The 19,764-nt window shown below is 40.8% G+C and overlaps 1 protein-coding gene and 1 long non-coding RNA gene across 8 annotated transcripts in view; both read left to right on the forward strand.

Moving 5' to 3' along the window:
* The first annotated feature begins 89 nt into the window (after positions 1–89).
* LOC120065217 lies at positions 90–5,121 on the forward strand. Of its 7 annotated transcripts, none has more exons than XR_005478650.1 (7): positions 90–1,036; positions 1,203–1,297; positions 1,545–1,613; positions 1,801–1,903; positions 2,238–2,276; positions 3,205–3,287; positions 4,243–5,121. It is a non-coding gene; the product is annotated as an uncharacterized LOC120065217 (long non-coding RNA). The 7 variants fall into 7 exon arrangements; XR_005478654.1 differs by having other exon boundaries at positions 90–824; positions 914–1,036; positions 1,801–2,276; XR_005478653.1 differs by having other exon boundaries at positions 90–472; positions 707–1,036; positions 1,801–2,276.
* A 2,214-nt stretch (positions 5,122–7,335) lies between these two features.
* LOC120065218 (testis-expressed protein 264-like) overlaps positions 7,336–19,764 on the forward strand; it is a 126,518-nt gene continuing 114,089 nt past the window's right edge. Inside the window, exon 1 of the mRNA XM_039016019.1 lies at positions 7,336–7,930. Coding sequence (XP_038871947.1) covers positions 7,673–7,930 — 258 coding nt within the window. The 5' untranslated portion in view covers positions 7,336–7,672. The remainder of the gene's footprint in view (positions 7,931–19,764) is intronic.

The following is a 19,764-nucleotide window of genomic DNA, read 5'->3' on the forward strand; positions in this document are numbered from 1 at the left end:
TTAAGAAAATAAGTATTTGGTCACCTACAAACAAACAAGATTTCTGGCTCTCACAGACCCGTAACTTCTTCTTTAAGAGGCTCCTCTGTCCTCCACTCGTTACCTGTATGAATGGCACCTGTTTGAACTTGTTATCAGTATAAAAGACACCTGTCCACAACCTCAAACATAGGCCCTTAGGGCTCTCACCTGCAACAGAAGAGCCCTAAGGACATCGCTGTGTCCAGCTGCTGCCTACCCTCTGCACTCACCTGGAGAACTGCCACAATCACTTCCAGGTACTTTCTGTCTCGGCACACATTTAGCTCATTGTTGTAGTCCCCCTTTGTGACTGTCTTTCCTGCTGTGTGCAGACTCTGCTGTCTAAAAACCAGGGGGTGGTGGACTCCCCAGGTCTTGATGTGAAGGAACACCAGCTGCTGTCCTCAGCCTACCAGCTCCTCCTACAGGTCCTACACACCACCTTCAGCTGGTCAGTCACACTTTAACACAACACCACCTGCACACTCCTGCCTTTCAGGAAAATATCATCACAGGGCCGCACCTTCCAGGAAATGACAATTACTCAGGGTTTGGCAACTGTGGTCCTGGAGAGGTTGGTGTTGGCTTCTTTTGTTTCAGCCCAGCTCTAACACACCTGATTCAACAAATGGGAATCAGGTGTGTTAGTGATCTGCAACAAAAGCCTGCAACTATTGTGTGTTAGGTCTGGTTTTTCCCAACCAGAGCACCATGGCCTGCTGAAGAAAGCTTTGGGACTGCTGGCTGACCGTCTGAAAGAGGGAGGTCCTGAACTGACCTTGGACCAGCGCATCAATTGAGAGGTGAAACATTCCCTATCAGATCACAGCCAGTGTTGTGTGTGTGTGACAAGTATGGTGAAGCGGTTCTCCCCTATCTCTCTGGTCTTCAGACACAGCTTTAAGTACCTGCTGAACTTCCACAGTGCCCAGCCTCAGCATAGCTCTGTGTCTCTCCCAGCTGCTCACCACGGTGGCTGAGAGAGGGCACCAGGCTACAAACAGGGAGCAGACTGGTAAGACACACACTAAATCAATGTCTATAGGATTGATGCAACAGTAAAATGGACTGTATCAGGATCAATTTCAATTCAGTCAATTCCGAAGATGTAATGATATTCTGAAAAGTTGCATTTATTTTCAATGAGGGTCTGTTTAGTATATAACAGTCTCTGCCTCTAGCAACTAGCCCGGCAGTTCCTGTGCCAGGAGTGGGTGACTTCGAGCGGAGACAGAGAGAACCAAAGGGGACCCAAAGACAACGGGACTCTCCTCAGGTGTGTGTCTCACATGTATTCACTGATGTAGAGCAGTTAATGAATTAAGGTGGCCATTGGGTGTCAGTATACCACAGACATTGGAAAGGGGAATTTACTTTATAGGGGAGACTCAACCATCTTGTAACCTCATTTATTGTAACTCTTCTCCTGCTATTGTGGTTGCCATGCTCCCCTGGCTGTAAGGTGAATAATACTATTCTGTGTTCATGGTGTGTTTGTTCCCTTCTCATTCCTGTTCTATAAGGGGATGATGGGAGAGCTTGAGAAGGCTGTGAGGAAGATTCACCCTGTCAGGCACAGTGACAGCACTGAGGTACACCAGTTACACAAATGGACACATGCCCAGAGGAACTGCCAGTAGAGCAGATGCAAGCTAGTGAGCGCTAGTAGACGTTGTGCAGTGACTATGATACGCTTGTGTGTGACTGCATACATTCAGCAAGCATTAGTGTGTACTCGGTGTGATTTATAATGGGACATTTACCCATTTCTGTGTCCAGGTGAAGTGAGAAGCTGCTGTCATGGAACCTGGCTGTCAGACTTCCACATCCTGGTCAACGTGGTCAAAGTACTGAGTCTGTTTGCACTAGGAGCTTGTCATGAGTGGGTTAACCCTTATTCAAACACATGATGGGTCTAGTATGTGTAATGGTTGTTCAGTTCCCAATGGAAGATGTATTGCTGGAAATAGCATTTAAATGACTGTGCCCACGCCAAATGAGAAGCATGTAAACATGTATTCCCCCGGGTGTTCTGCCTCTCCAACACACACTCTGGCTGGAGGGAGATCAAGCCATCTGTCATGCTCTACTGGCTCCAGTGCAGTTGTGTTTGTTTGTGTGTGTGCATGTGGATGGGCTCTCTGCTGGCTGGGTTTGGGTGTTGAGAAGCTAGAGGTAGTCTGTGTATTGTGTCACCTCCATCTTCTCCTTGCCAGGTGTTTGACAACAGACCCGTGCTCAATGTGTGCCTGAAGGTGAGTCTCAGTACATTGACACTGGCTCTCGCTGCCACAGTGTCAGACAGATTCCATAACTATTATATTACCAGTCTTTTATGTTGTTGCTAGTATGGCTGTCTTTTCCTGGAGTCTTTCCTGAACCTGGGGATGCCATTGTTGGATTTCAGTTTTAAAAAGCACAAGATACAATACAAAATACTGAGGGCAAAAATACTAGAGAATGGTGTATTTAAAATTCAATAAGGCAACATTACATGGTGTTAATAGCACCTAATGCTGAATTATTTGACACAATTTACAATAGTCATCAATACATAATACACAATAAAATCTACACTACCGTTCAAAAGTTTGTTTTTGAAAGAAAAGCAAATTTTTTTGTCCATTAAAATAACATCAAATTAATCAGAAATACAGTAGACATAATGTTGTAAATTACTATTGTAGCTGGAAACGGCAGATTAAAAAAAAGGAATATCTACAGAGGCCCATTATCAGCAACCATCACTCCTGTGTTCCAATGGCACGTTGTGTTAGCTAATCCAAGTTTATAATTTTAAAAGGCTAATTGATCATTAGAAAACCATTTGGCAATTATGTTAGCACAGCTGAAAACTGTTCTGATTAAAGAAGCAATAAAACACTTTTTTTCATTACTACATGATTTCAAATGGGTTATTTCATAGTTTTGATGTCTTCACTATTATTCTACATTGTAGAAAATAGTTAAAATAAAGAAAAACCCTTGAATGAGTAGGTGTGTCAACTTTTGACTGGTACTGTATGTGTAACTGATAGACGTGCACACACTACATGTTAATGTATGTAAATTGCAAAGTCTAATGTCTTTTTCTTTGTGTCGGACCCCAGTAAGACTAGATGTCGCCATTGGTGTTGGCTAATGGGGATCCTAATAAATCAAATAGATGCCTTTGTGTTGCAGGGTGAGGAGATCCTCTCAATGCTCAAAGGGGTTATGAAGAGGAGTAAGGCTCCCTGCTGCCTCAGGCGCAGTCAGAAGATGAGGTACTGGCCATAATGAACTTTTGAAGCTACTGAGTTAAATGTAATTTCTAAAATAATTTCTCTCTTTGTTACATATTTGATTGAAAGACTATTCTAAATTCCCATAAGGGAAACAGACAAAAGCTTTTATGTGGTGTTTTATAGTCTTTAATTTTCTGCAAGCTTTCTGTCTATTGTAATCAAATTATATTTGTCGCATGCGCCGAATTCACCTTACAGTGAAATCCATACTTAAAAGCCCTTAACCAACAATGCTGTTTTTAGAAAATACCAACAAAAAGTAGAGGCTAAGAATAACAAATAATTAAAGAGCAGCCGTAAATAACAATAGCAGGGCTATATACAGGGGGTACCAGTACAGAGTCAATTGGTCAATGTGCGGGGGCACTGGTGTTGAGGTAATTATGTACATATAGGTAGAGTTATTAAAGTGGCTATGCATAGATAATATCAGAGTAGCAGCAGCGTGGAGGGCAAATAAAGTGGGTAGCCATTTGATTAGCTGTTCAGGAGTCTTATGGCTTGAGGGTAGAAGCTGTTTAGAAGCCTCTTGGCGCTCCGGTAATCTCAAGAACAGTTCGATTTGTAGAGGATCATTATGTAGTGAATATTCCCTTACAGCTGTCCGTAAACCTCAAATGGGAAGCTGTGTGTGGAACACTGGGCTGATAAGATACGTTGTAATGTTTTTGTTCCTAGCTAATCATTACTGGCTAGATCCAGAAAACAACAGTGAGGCACGTTCAGGCGCACTGAGCCATGTTGTTAGACAGTAGCCTTCTATTCTACACTAGGGGGGATTTGCTGTACAATACAGCATCCTTCTAAAACACTGCTCAGTTTGTTTATCACACATAGCTGCTTCCTCTGCTTGCAAAGTGAGATGTTTTCCTGTCCAATGCCCTGCTGTGGCAAAATTAGAGAGCTCAAACAAATGTTTTACTGTTTATTTCAGGCCCAGGAGAGTGACACTGAGGAGAGGAAGAATGGCAACAGGAAGGAAGAGGGGGATAACGATGAAATTGCAGATGACTTGGATAATTAGGACAGACAATGTGTATGAATACTGTCGACTCTGTGAACTCTTGACCTTTTGTGTCAACAAACTAACCTTGCATATCCCTTTGCCCCCTCAGATAGGAATAGGTCAGGGAGAACCAAGAGAGGATTCCTAGTGCATTGCTGCCATTGAGAAAATGGACAATTAGGAGATTACTGTGGAAGGAGGGGTCACTATGTTAGTGGATGTTCAAAACACTGCAAACAGCATTAGAGTGCTGCATTTTTTTTTTTAAACACTAATGTCTGAGGCTGAGAAAGGGTATCTTATGAAATTATGACGTTTCGGAAAGCTGTTGAATGCAGAAAAGTTAGATTTACTTTGAAGATACAGTATGTTGCAATGAAATACTTCAACTGTAAATATTATTATTCATGTATAAGACTCTCTTTAAATATTTTACAGATTCTCTTTAACATATTTAATCAAGTTTTGCATGTTTTAAAGTAACTGCGTAGTTAAAATCTCACTTTTAAAAGTTAACATTCTGTTAACTCATATCCAAATGTTGTTGACTCGTCATATACTCGTATTTGTGGCCAAAGCATCAATTGGAGAAGAAACACTTTAAAAAACAACACCTCAAACAGACCGTTTAAAAAAAATGCATGTTATTTCCTCATAGAATATGTCATCTCCCTTAGGATGAGCTGGCCAATCAGCACTCTACTAATATTTTTTTTATGACTGGTACGGTATACCAGCCTGGTAACATAGTAAACGTAAATCCGGAATGCTCCAATTAGTATGATATGTTACGTTTGGTATGGTTAAAAAATGGGGTGGGTGGGTAGGGACATACCACAAATGTCTAGCAACCCAAAGGTTGTGAGTTTGAATCTCATCACATACATCTTTAGCTTTTTAGCAACTTTTCAACTACTTAATACTTTTTAGCTACATTGAAATGACTTAGCATGTTATCTAACCCTTCCCCTAAACTTAGCCCTTTAGCTAACCCCTCTCCATCCCCTGACCATAACCCTTTAACCACACTCCTAAACTTAACCCTAACCTTAACCCTAGTGCCTAAGTCCTAGCCTAGCTAACCTAACGTTATCCACCTACCTAGAATTTGTAACATATCATACGTTATGCAAATTTGTAACATATAATACGAATTGTAATTCGTAACATATAATACGAAATGGGGGAAGGACAATCACAAATTAATACATACATTATGAAACATATCATATGCTGTATGGAGTGTCTTGATTTACGTACAGAATAATACAAAATGCTCTGAGACCAGGTTGCAGCAGGCCTGGCTACAACTCTGATAGAGCTAAATGTGCGCAATTGTTTTGCATGAATAATCAGAAATGTGTAGTTCTGATTACGCTTTTCAAGAGGTGATGCTATTGAAACCAAATAGTTATCATAATGTGACGTACTGTATCATTCAAATACATACAATTTACAAGTTAGTCTTGTTTCCAGTCTCACAAGCTTGATTGATTACCTGAAACTGTAGTAGATAATGCAATGGACTCATTTGAGTGGTAAGGCGAAAACAACCAACTGTAGACGAAAGTTGGGGGAGGTGTATCTGTGACAGCTGAAAGTAGTACACTAACCACATTTCCGCCCACAGTTTTGCGAGTAAAGTCATACCGTGTAAAACAAATTATGACAGCTGTGATGGAAAAAAATAAGTTTCGGTAGAATTTGATAAATGCCAACAGAAAATTTGTTTGCTCGATATGGTGGGATCTTTTTGTTTCTAAAATTAATATTGTGAGAAATGTCGGTGGAAACTCCTTTATGCGCAAATATTAATATAATAACCATCATATTGAGGTAAACTTAGTCACACGATATGGTGTGTGGTCCTCCCACTACGACTCAGGAAACCAAGTAGTTTATAAGGCTACAGGTGAAATTATGTATGATGAACTTCACAGGGTGGTGAATGTGCACAGTGATCTTGATGCTCCATTACAATAAATATCGAGTCTTATTCTGGTTACATGATCAATGCTTAAATATTCTGGCTCTTATCCATAATAATCTCATCATAGTGCGGGTAGGCTATCTGCGAGCTGTTGGCTACAGCGCATGTGCCAAAACCATAGTAGGCACATTTGCTATTTAACTCATCAGTTTTGTGACTAAACTATCCGTAGGGTTGAATGTAGGGGCTAGGTGCAAGTCTGGCAATTTTATCCCCATAATGCAACATTTTGAAAGGCGGTAACCTACAATGACAAAAGTAATCCGCTCAACACGCCCCATGTACGCATCTCTTTGGTCAGGGAACCTACGAAGTTTACACAACCATAGTGTAACAGGATGCGGTTGTAGTCTCGTGGTAATATATTTTAGCTACTTTAAAATAAATGGCACCTGGACTAGCCAACCAGCCGATTGATAGTGTAATAATAATAATGCACAAATGTTATGTTATTTTTATGATTATAGCTTCGTCGAAAAGGGACACCCCTTCATACGAGGCTAGATGGTTTATCCGGGAAGCATGTTCCTGTGTTTAGGGAAATAAACTGTGTTAGGCTATATAAGGCTACCGTCCTACCACAGATGAGCAATGAGCCAGATATCTTACCGGATGTATACATGTGAAGCATCCTGTTGGCGTTTCAACTCACTACCAAATATGATGAGCGGAAGCCCAGTGGCCGGCAGTGGGAGAAGATGGAGCGAGATGGATTTTGGCCAAGATTCTGCAAATTTTCTCATCGATGAAACATTTGATCTGCATATAGTTGTCTGTTTCCAAAACTAAAATTGGTAACAAACAGAGTGGTCTGCGTTTCGTATAATGTACCCTTTGCCAAAGTTTCTAAAAATTGCGACGTATAAAAGGAGTGCAAGGGCGGGGTGAGTTACTGCCCATGCGCACTTCAGAGTAGGCGTTCCCTAACGAAAATATGCAAATAAATTATAAAACGCGTCAATAGGATCTCACTAGCTTGTGCTTGGCTCTGCCCACCTTCGTGCTTGTGATGCAGACTATGATTAATTTGTTCCATTGGAAACGACAGGCTCTGGTCTATCTTGGGTTAGTTATAAAAATCTTTCGTCCTACCTTCAGTTTTCACGGAAAATCGTATGAATGCAAACAACAGTTGTACGGATGATTCTCGTTTTTACATCACAAGCAATTCATATGTATCTTCTTTTCAAATGTCTGGGATATCTTATTCATGACGTTTGCGCTTTGTAGTTTGTAGACTGTCCGCAAATTTGTACATTCCGAGGAGGCTCTTCTTGACACTTCATATAGAGCTTGACATTGTCAAAACAGAACGTTTCACTTGGAAGAGGTTGAGTTGCAACAGTGGCACCAGTCTTAGTGTAGAAAATGTCTGACTCTATTATTTTAGCACTGATAGTGTTTCTCATCTTGTGTTTGATTGTAACGGTGGTTGCAGCTGTTGTGTACTCTGGGCTGTTCACTGAGGTCAATATCAAGACAGGGTCGCCTTATATCAAAAACGTTACGATTGCCTACAAACTCCATAAAGGACCTTATAAAGATTGTGGTGCAGCCTTCACAGAGACTGTCAGTATTGGGCCAAAGCTCAATACCATCCGTGTGTCCTACGATGACTCCACAGAGGTAAGGCACCTGAAGTGTGTGCGTGTGTGTGTGTGTGTGGTGTGTACAATACCATGTTGCACAGCTGATGATTTCCCCCCTATTGTGGTTCCAGTTTACTTTGGCATTAGCATACAACTGACTCATAAATGTCAACGAGATGGGCAAATCCTCCCTCCCATGGGTCAGATGAGAACTGAACTTATGACACTAAATATAGTCTAGTAAGTACACCCTGACTAGTATTTATGCAGTTCTGTTCATTTTCATTTATAGTGCTTGCGGGGAATTTCTTCTGGCACAGTGGCTGTAAGAACAAACTGTCTTGAGGGTTGTTCCTAGGCCAGTGTCAGGCCTCCTTCTTGATGCCCCACTGTTTAGTAATTTTACACTGCAACAGTTCGTGGAGTATCATTGTTACATCCATGTTAATATTTTACTATACCTGTACTGTAATGCACCACCTATAAATATACAGCTGCGAACTGTATTTTTATGGATTCAGTCCTTACATGAGCCTGGGTGTTTAGTCAACAAACTGTGGCAGCCACACAACAGCTGCCTGTTAGATAGCCTAGATGTGTACTGAGATCATAACTGATGATAAGGGCTGAACACAGGCTGGGTGGCGAGTGGGGCGGGCTGGATACGCTCATGTGACCCAATGGTAATAGGAGCAGACAGGCTACAAGAGAAACAGGTTGAAGATTACATTTGTGATGTGAAATTCCTGCAAGACCAGGAGTGAAAGTAAGCCAGAACGGTAAGGCGTACCGTAAAACATGAGCCTATCACAATAATTAAAACATACACTGAGTGTACAAAACATTATGAATATGTCATGAAAAGAGCAAGAACTGACCAGGCGAATCAAGGTAAAAGCTATGATCCCTTATTGATGCCTCTTGTCAAATCCACTTCAACCAGTGTAGATAAAGGGGTGGAGATGGGTTTGAAGAAGGATTTTGAGAAGCCTTGAGACAATTGAGACATGGATTGTGTATGTGTGCCAATCAGAGGGTGAATGGGCAAGACAAAATATGTAAGTGCGTTTGAACAGGGTATGGTAGTAGGTGCCAGGCACACTGGTTTGAGTGTGTCAAGAACTGCAACGCTGCTGGGTCTTTCACATTCAACAAATCAAATCAAATGTATTTATATAGCCCTTCGTACATCAGCTGATATCTCAAAGTGCTGTACAGAAACCCAGCCTAAAACCCCAAACAGCAAGCAATGCAGGTGTAGAAGCACGGTGGCTAGGAAAAACTCCCTAGAAAGGCCGAAACCTAGAGAGGAACCAGGCTATGAGGGGTGGCCAGTCCTCTTCTGGCTGCGCCGGGTGGAGATGTTCAAATGTTCATAAATGACCAGCATGGTCAGATAATAATAATCACCGTAGTTGTCGAGGGTGCAGCAAGTCAGCACCTCAGGAGTAAATGTCAGTTGGCTTTTCATAGCCGATCATTAAGAGTATCTCTACCGCTCCTGCGGTCTCTAGAGAGTTGAAAACAGCAGGTCTGGGACAGGTAGCACGTCCGGTGAACAGGTCAGGTCAGGCAGAACAGTTGAAACTGGAGCAGCAGCACGGCCAGGTGGACTGGGGACAGCAAGGAGTCATCATCCCTGGTCGTCCTGAGGCATGGTCCTAGGGCTCAGGTCCTCCGAGAGAGAGAAAGAAAGAGAATTAGAGAGAGCATACTTAAATTCACACAGGACACCAGATAAGACAGGAGAAGTACTCCAGATATAACAAACTGACCCTAGCCCCCCGACACATAAACTACTGCAGCATAAATACTGGAGGCTGAGACAGGAGGGGTCAGGAGACACTGTGGCCCCATCCGATGATACCCCCGGACAGGGCCAAACAGGAAGGATATAACCCCATCCACTTTCCCAAAGCACAGCCCCCACCCCACCTGAGGGATAACTTCAACCACCAACTTACCATCCTGAGACAAGGCCGAGTATAGCCCACAAAGATCTCCACCACGGCACAACCCAAGGGGGGGGCGCCAACCCAGACAGGAAGATCACGTCAGTGACTCAACCCACTCAAGTGACGCACCCCTCCCAGGGACGGCATGAAAGAGCACCAGTAAGCCAGTGACTCAGCCCCTGTAATAGGGTTAGAGGCAGAGAATCCCAGTGGAGAGAGGGGAACCGGCCAGGCAGAGACTGCAAGGGCGGTTCGTTGCTCCAGAGCCTTTCCGTTCACCTTCACACTCCTGGTCCAGACTACACTCAATCATATGACCCACTGAAGAGATAAGTCTTCAGTAAAGACTTAAAGGTTGAGACCGAGTCTGCGTCTCTCACATGGGTAGGCAGACCATTCCATAAAATGGAGATCTATAGGAGAAAGCCCTGCCTCCAGCTGTTTGCTTAGAAATTCTAGGGACAATTAGGAGGCCTGCGTCTTGTGACCGTAGCGCACAGTTTCTCGTGTCTATCAAGAATGGTCCACCACCCAAAGGACATCCAGCCAACTTGACACAACTGTGGAAAGCATTGGAGTCAACATGGGCCAGCATCCCTGTGGAATGCTTTCGACACCTTGTAGAGTCCATGCTCCGATTTAATTGAGGTTGTTCTGAGGGCAAAAGGGAGGGGTGGAACTCAATATTAGGAAGGTGTTCTTAATGTTTTGTACACTTGGTGTATATTCCAAGAACTGTAGGCTATTACACTATTTATCATTACTGCATGTCAGTCGGATGAAAAATTAGCGAATAGACTTAAACTTGTGGAATATGTTCCAAAAATGCGTTCAATGATGACACTGAAATTTTGTCACGGCAAAGATGAGTGGCCGAGAGTTGCCCGCGGACAGAAGTGTATGCATCATTTCAGGTTACAAGACTTGTGTAGTAGGCCTAATGAATAACAATCACCAAATTTCATTCAAAACACTTTTTGGTGTTTTGAAAGGGATGTCTCTTTGGCAGAATTATTTGAGTGTAGTAGCCTAGTAGTTGGAGTAGTAGACTAACTGAAGTCTGGACACTGACTGTAGGCCTCACATTAGGGCTGGGCGGTATACTGTATTTTATGATATTCCGGTATTGATGCAGGGACCGGTTTGGGTTTTTACTCTACCTTCTATACCGGTATTTGAATATTTAGTTTGTTAAATGTGATATGCCATGTGTAATGTCAATTTTTATAGTTTACTTCGCTACTTGAGTCATCTCTCTCCGCTCTTTCTCGCCGTGCTACTTTCCACACAGAACTAGCCACACCCCCTGTCACTCAAGGAGCGCATTTGATGTTCCTCAACCATGACACTTGCTTTCAGTCTGCATGGTCAATGCAGCACATGCAACAATGTTGATGACAATAATGCTGTTTTCACTTTGCTTCATAATATAAATCCACTAGCGTTATATAATGACACTATTAATTTGTGTTTCTTACATCAGCAAACAGCTAGTTTGTCTTTTGTTAGCAAGTTACACAAAATCTTGTGAGATGCTAATTGCTAGCTTGTAAATATACTGAGTAAGAGCAAACATAGCTAATACAGCCTGATAATATCAGTGATGGTGTAGACCTAAATCAGCATGTTGTTTGTTCCACCGTATCTTCTAAATCAAAGGGGAATATGCAAAGCAAGAATATGTTAGTTACATGAAGTAGCTATGAGAAAACATGCAACGTAGCCAAAGCTTATAGGGTCCCCTAGGAAACACTTATCAACACTAGTTCCTACCCTGTCACAATAACTCCTCCCTGGAATTTTAATTTGTTGTCATCAGAAACAACACTGTTTTCAAAGTGCCCACTATTATATTCTAACTATAGAATTAGAATAGTCATTCTATTTCCATGATTCCAACAGTTTTGCTGTAATTCGCAAGTCAAATCGCAATTGCAACATATGGTTAAAAATAAGTTCTGGATTATTTGCCCATATCGTGCAGCCCTACGTGACAGTGTGGAAATTCTCAATTGAGCAGTGGTGTAAAGTACTTAAGTAAAAATACTTTCAAGTATTACCTATTTTTTTTAGTATCTACTTTACTTTACTATTTTTATTTTTGACAACTACACTACATTCCTAAAGAAAATACTGTACTTTTTACTCCATTTTCCCTGACACCCAAAAGTACTCGTTACATTTTGAATGCTTAGCAGGACAGGAAAATGGTCAAATTCAAGCATTTGTCAAGAGAACATCCCTGGTCATCTACTGCCTCTGATCTGGAGGACTCACGAAACACAAATGCTTTGTCTGTAAATTATGTCTGAGTGTTGGAGTGTGCCCCTGGCTATCCGTAAATACAAAACAAAAAACAGAAAATGGTGCCATCTGGTTTGCTTAATATTAGGAATTTGAAATTGTTTGATACTTACGTACATTTTATCAATTACATTTACTTTTGATACTTTAGTATATTTTTAACCAAATACTTTTAGACTTTTACTCAAGTAGTATTTTACTGTGTGACTTTCACTTTTAATTTAGTAATTTTCTATTAACTTATCTTTACTTTTACTCAAGTATGACAATTGGGTACTTTTTCCACCACTGCAATTGAGTGCAGGAAATGCAGAAATAATAAAAGTGCTGAAATTTGTTTTAGTTGAATTGAACAGTATTCAAAAATCAGAATGGAGGAAGACTCATTGAAATCACTTAGAATGTACAGTTGAAGTCGGAAGTTTACATACACCTTAGCCACTCAGGATTAAATGTCAGGAATTGCGAAAAACTATCACATTTACGTACACTCAATTAGTATTTGGTAGCATTGCCTTTAAATTGTTTAACTTGGGTCAAACGTTTCTGGTAGCCTTCCACAAGCTTCCCACAATAAGTTGGGTGAATTTTGGCCCATTCCTCCTGACAGAGCTGGTGTAACTAAGTCAGGTTTGTAGGCCTCCTTGCTCGCACACACTTTTTCAGTTCTGCCCACCAATTTTATATGGGATTGAGGTCAGGGCTTTGTGATGGCCACTCCAATACCTTGACTTTTTTGTCCTTAAGCTATTTTGCCATAACTTTGGAAGTATGCTAGGGGTCATTGTCCATTTGGAATACCCATTTGCGACAAAGCTTTAACTTCCTGGCTGATGTCTTGAGATGTTGCTTCAATATATCCACCAAATTTTCCGTCCTCATGATGCCATCTATTTTGTGAAGTGCACCAGTCCCTCCTGCAGCAAAGCACCCCCACAACATGATGCTGCCACCCCCGTGCTTCATGGTTGGGATGTTGTTCTTCGGCTCCCCCTTTTTCCTCCAAACATAACAATGGTCATTATGGCCAAACAGTTCTATTTTTGTTTCATCAGACCAGAGGACATTTCTCAAATAAGTACGATCTTTGTCCCCATGTGCAGTTGCAAACCGTAGTCTGGCTTTTTTATGGCGGTTTTGGAGCAGTGGCTTCTTCCTTGCTGAGTGGCCTTTCAGGTTATGTCTAAATAGGACTCGTTTTTACTGTGGATATAGATACTTTTGCACCTGTTTCCTCCAGCTTCTTCACAAGGTCCTTTGCTGTTGTTCTGGGATTGATTTGCACTTTTCGTACCAAATTACGTTCATCTCTAGGAGACAGAACGCGTCTCCTTCCTGAGCAGTATGACAGCTGCGTGGTCCCATGGTGTTTATTCTTGCGTACTATTGTTTGTACAGATGAATGTGGTAACACCAGGTGTTAGGAAATTGCTCCCAAGGATGAACCAGACTTGTGGAGGTCTACAATCTTTTTTTCTGAGGTCTTTTTCTGAGATTTATTTTGATTTCCCCATGCAAAGAGGCACTGAGGCACTGAGTTTGAAGTGAAATTATCTGTCTGTAAACAATTGTTGGGAAAATGTCTTGTGTCATGCACAAGGTAGATGTCCTAACCGACTTGCCAAAACTATAGTTTAACAAGAAATTTGTGGAGTGGTTGAAAAACAAGTTTTAATGACTCCAACCTAAGTCTATGTAAACTTCCGACTTCAACTGTATGTGTTGCCACCCTAGGATTACTCAGTACTCATAAAGCAAATGTAGAACCTTAATTATTCAAAAACTAAAAATATCGTCATACCGTCCAATTTAAAAAAAAAAATACCGTGATATAATATTTTTGCAATATCGCCCAGCCCTACCTCACATTTTTATTTGATTTATTAGGATCCCTATTAGCGGATGCCAATAGCGACAGCTAGTCTTACTGGTATCTGAAACAGTGAAAAATATATTAAAGACAAAATAATTTCCAATTTAAAAACGTAGTGTGTGTGCATCTATCAGTTAAACATCCGTGTCAGTACATACACACAACAAGTAGGTCACATTGGGGAGAGGGCTTGTGCCGTCAGGTGTTGCTTTATTCGTTTTTTAAAAACAAGGTTTGCTGTTCACTTGCGCTATATAAGATGGAAGGGAGTTCCATGCACTCATGGCTCTGAATAATATTGTGCGTTTCGTTGGATTTGTTCTTGGGAACTGTGAAAAAATCCCATGGTGGCATGTCTGGTGGGGTAAGTGTGTGTGTGTCCGTGCTGTTTGTAAGTTGACTATGCAAACATTTTGGAATTTCCAACACATTCATGTTTCTTATAAAAACAAGAAGTGACGCTGTCAGTCTTTCCTCAACTCTCAGCCAAGAGAGACTGGCACACGCAGTATTAATATTAGCCCGCTCTGTTCTGGGCCAGCTGCAGCTTAACTAGGTCTTTCTTTGCAGCACCTGACCATATGACTAGACAATAATCAAAATTAGATAAAACTTGATCCCACAGGTCTTGCTTTGTGGAGTGTGGTGTCAAAAAAACAGAGTATCTCTTTATTATGGACAGGCCTCTCCCCATCTTTACAACCATTGAATCTTTATGTTTTGACCACGACAGTTTAACACCAAGTATTTTAGTCTCCTCAACTTGTTCAACAGCCACAATATTATTTTTGGATGCAATGTTCAGACATTCACAGAAGTAGCTACAGCATAACACAATCTTACAAACCGGAAAATGTAGGCTACATTTGTCATAGCGATAACTGAGGAAACAAACATGGCAGCGCGCACTAACTACCCATTGTCGAAGGACTTTAGATTTCTAGAAAGCGTTTTTTTCTATCAATTATTTCTATCAATGGTGAGCTCACCTGTTATGTGATTAATGATAAATAGTAATTGCTATTTACTAATTCAAATTGTAGTTTCTGTCAGCCGAGAGTTATAAAATTATGGTCATAACAGACAAACTACAATTTGAATTAGTTAATAGCAATTACTATTTATCATTAATCACATAACAGGTGAGCTCACCATTGATCGAAATAATTGATAGAAAAAAACGCTTAAAAAGAAATCTAAAGTAATTCGACAATGGGTAGTTTGTGCGCGCTGCCATGTTTGTTTTTTCACATCAACCAAAGATGATAATAAGAGGAGACTATGAGTTTGGTCTGTTTATAGTATGCATGTTGAAGGGGGTGTGTCGTCTACGATCATTCACTTCCCTTTATTCACTTCCGGAAGTTTACCCGAAAGATGAGAACCATTCCTTCACCTCCTTTTGTTATAACATCTTTGGTCTGAGAGACGTTTGTGACACCCAGAATGCATTGTATAATGTCAACAAACATGGCGCCACACATAGCTGACAAATAGCTTATCATTAGCTCATTATAATCAGTACAACCTTCAAAAAAGTGTTAGGTGTCCATTACAATCTATGCAATATTCAGAATGCATTATTTGTAAACAGTACTTGAAAATGTGATTTAAACTGTAAATACATTATGCTCCATACTTACTGTATGTGCCTACAGTAGAAACGACAACGTTTTACAGAAAATAAGGAACTTACTTTTATAGGAACGTACACATGTCCAAAGTTATTATTTGTAAGGAAAACAACAGGGACGGCAATGCGAGCACCAGACAGAAAATGTATGTGAATTAATGAGGAGGCAGGAACTCACCTCAATTCAAACTTTTGATCGAAAATACAACTTGGTCAATAATATCAAAGGCTGCAATGAAATCTGAAAGTACAGCTCCCACAATCTTCATATTATCAATTTCTTTCAACCAATCATAGAATGGACCTATCCCAAAATAAATACATGTTAATTCTGAACAGAACCATCATTCCCCCCCCCCCCCCCCACCCCCCTCCTGTTCCGTTACACAGGTCCGACCTGAAGTTTTGTTCTGAACCGGTTCGAACCCACAAAAAGTTACGTTTTATATCGTTACATTTTAAACCTAAGATTTGTATTTACATTTAGCTCAACATTAAATTACTTCACCAATCAGTGCGGCTAGAGTATCTTACTATGGAGCAGGCAAGCTATTGGACAGATGAGTGTAGGGCGCAAGATGCAACATACATTTTTTGGAGAGGGCGAGAGACGATGGAGGAGGAGGCTTTGCTTGAAGCACTGGTAATCGTGTTGTTATGACATGCATTATCTGAATTAGGCCCACAGAATTATACCAACTGAGGAGCGACTTCTATGAAGGAATTTATAATGTCTGAACTTCAAAAAGTTGGTTAGCTAACTAACAAGCTTCTGTGTGCCAAGTGGCACCAGAATTAAAATAAAAACAACTTACCTTTTTGTACTTTATAAATCCAATTTGAAACGTGAACTATAGTACCTTTTTAAGTAGCATTAAAAAAGTTAATCCAGTCTTCTCTAATATAGAAAATCTCTAATTTCTGAATCACGCTTGTAACTTCAGTAGGCTACAGTAGACTGTGTTTCGGAGGGAGGGAGGGGGAGGGGCAGGTAGCCTACACACAGAAGCACTGGCAAATATTTTCAGCAGGCAGGCAGACACTGGAATAAGTTTCTGAGTGACAGAGTGAGGGCTCTTGTGGGACTAGAAAAAAATGGCCAGAACATTATTAACCGGTTCACATGCTTTTAAAATAACGGTTCTGTTCCGAAACGGTATAGGTTACTTTCATTCTGATTCTGTTCCTCAACATTTTTTGTTAATTTCTGGTATTCGGTTCTGTTCCCTGAACCGGTTTCAACCACTGCAATTTAGCTGGTACACATTTACATTTTTATTGGATTGAAATTTTAACTTCTAATTACTACCACAAAGATGGCCTCCGGTTCACCTACCATCGAATATCAACTTAAATGATCATGTCTATTCTATGATCTATATTTCAATAGGTTTCCTATGGAGGATTAAAACAGCAGATATTCCCATTCAAGTCAACTTTCTCTGATGTGTGACATCAAACTGTCTTTGTGGTAAAGAATGTAAGAGGGGCGCTGCACCATCTTGTGGACTGGCTGCGCCACTATGTAATCATTGTCCAGGCACCACACCATAATAGAGTATTTTTGCTCTAGATTGCAGGAAATGGCAGTTTCAACAGGAGTCCAAAGGGGGGCACTTGGTCACGTCCCTGACCAAGGCCCTTCTTCCCTGATTTCTCAGTTTGGCTGGGCGTCCAGCTCTATGAAGAGACTTGGTACTTCCAAACTTCTTCCATTTAAGAATGATGGAGGCCACTGTGTTCTTGGGGACCTTCAATGCTGCAGAATTTTGTTGGTACCCTTCCCCAGATCTGTGCCTCGACACAATTCCTTCGACCTCATGGCTTGGTTTTTTGCTCTGACATGCACTGTCAACTGTGGGACCTTATATAGACAGGTGTGTGCCTTTCCAAATCATGTCCAATCATTTGAATTTATCACAGGTGGACTCCAATCAAGTTGTAGAAACATCTCAAGGATGATCAATGGAAATGCACCTGGGCTCAACTTCGAGTCTCATAGCAAAGGGTATGAATACTTATGTAAATAAGATAGTTCTGTTTTAATTTTTTTTAATGATCAAACATTTCTAAAAACCTGTTTTTGCTTTGTCATTATGGTAGATTGTGTGTAGATTGATGAGGGAGAAATGTAATTTAATACATTTTAGAATAAGGCTGTAACGTAACAAAACGTGGAAAAAGTGAAGGGGTCTGAATTAGGGATGCACGATCCGTTATGGACTGATGTCTAGTTTAATGCCGATGTGCAAATCCGATGTCAAAGCTGACGTGCATACCAATATAACGTAGGTACATGCTGTAATGACCCCACGTAAAATGTTGCACTACACGTGCAACACAGCATTCCTAACCTAGCCAACAATGTCTGCTGTGTGGATCGAGCAGTCAACAAGTCATTTGAAAGAGTAAGAACATTTCAGCGAGACAACTCAAAGGCGAAATCCATCAAAGCCAAGAGAATGGAATTCATTGCCCTTGACAATAAACCGTTTTCTGTCGTGGGTGATATTGGCTTTCGCTGACTGGTTGAGCACCGGTACACACTACCAAGTGCGCTATTTTTCAGATGTTGCTCTACTGGAGTTACACTGTAATATTGTCACTGCTACTAGCTTGAATCAAATCACATTTATTTATATAGCCCTTCTTACATCAACTGATATCTCAAAGTGCTGTACAGAAACCCAGCCTAAAACCCCAAACAGCAAGCAATGCAGGTGTAGAAGCACAGGGGCTAGGAAAAAGTCCCTAGAAAGGCCAAAACCATACTATGGAACGCCGTCTGGGTCTTTTTGTGTCAAAAAAGATACAGTAGCACTGTAATTGATGTACAAAAAAGTCTGCAAACACCGGCCACAAACAATGTGTTTACAATACCGTGTTGGTAATAAAGCATCATTTGTTCAACCGCAACTTCTGGGGTAGCTAGCTTTAGCTTGGTACCTAGCTAGCACCAATACAACCAGCCTGAGAACAGTGACCAGTAGAAACTTCAGCCATTTTCATTATTCTTAGCAATGATTTAGGAATCCTTGTGAGTAAGTATTAGCTAGGTAGCCACTTGTTGTTTGCCTATTGAAATTGAACTTCAGTTCATGAAAATAACTAGCTAGCCAGCTACTTAACCCTGCTGCCCAAAGGTAACGTTATAAGCAGCCAGCTAGCTTCATCTGGCTTGTGATGCTCGACTGGACCGGGTTATGTGTTTGTGAAGCTAGCCACAATAAGGATTAGGCACAATAGTGGAATTTGCAGTTTGCCTTCAAAATAAAAGTATGTCATTGACAGTGATGCAAATGAATACAAGTAGAATTATGCCATACGTTTATTTTGAACGCTAACCTCAATGTCCTCTATTGTGGCTAATCCTTATTGTGGCTAGCTTCACATAGATAAAAACGGTCTCATAAATTAGGGTTATTTTAGATGATGACACCATCTATATTGTTAGCTAGCTAAAACAGTTAGCTAGCTGAAACAGATGTCCTTTTGCTATGTCTTTAGGGAAGAACATTGTTTGCATCCATGAGCTAGCTAGCTTTTTTTATGACCAGCACTGTAGGTGCGCGAGACAACTTTACCAGCATCATAGCATACGTATCGATGAATCATTGTAACATGAAATACAAGTGATAGTGTAATCAATGTGTAATAACTACGTAAAATATGTATGAATGTCTTCAATTATTATGTGACGTGCAGTCATTCAGGTCCTGATTGGTCAACAAGCTTATTTGAGACATCAAATAAGGTTATCTACTGGTCATTGTTTTCTTTTTTGACACGCAAAGACTTAAACGGCGTTCCATAGAAATCCTGATTGAGAATGAAACGACTGAACAAATGAACAACGAAATAGCACAGAAAGTAAGTGAAAGAATTATGCAAGTAAGTGAAAGGTTTTGATTATGTTTTCCTGGTAATGGGGACATGCATAAATGCCAACAAAATAACTTTTGCGTGTGTGTCTGTAACCTTTATTTAACTAGGCATTTCAGTTAAGAACAAATTCTTATTTACAATGACGGCCTTCCCCGGACGACGCTGGGCCAATTATGCACCGCCCTATGGGACTCCCAATAATGGCTGGATGTGATACAGCC

The sequence above is a fragment of the Salvelinus namaycush genome, chromosome 20, assembly GCF_016432855.1.
Source record: "Salvelinus namaycush isolate Seneca chromosome 20, SaNama_1.0, whole genome shotgun sequence".
Lineage (NCBI taxonomy): Eukaryota > Metazoa > Chordata > Actinopteri > Salmoniformes > Salmonidae > Salvelinus > Salvelinus namaycush.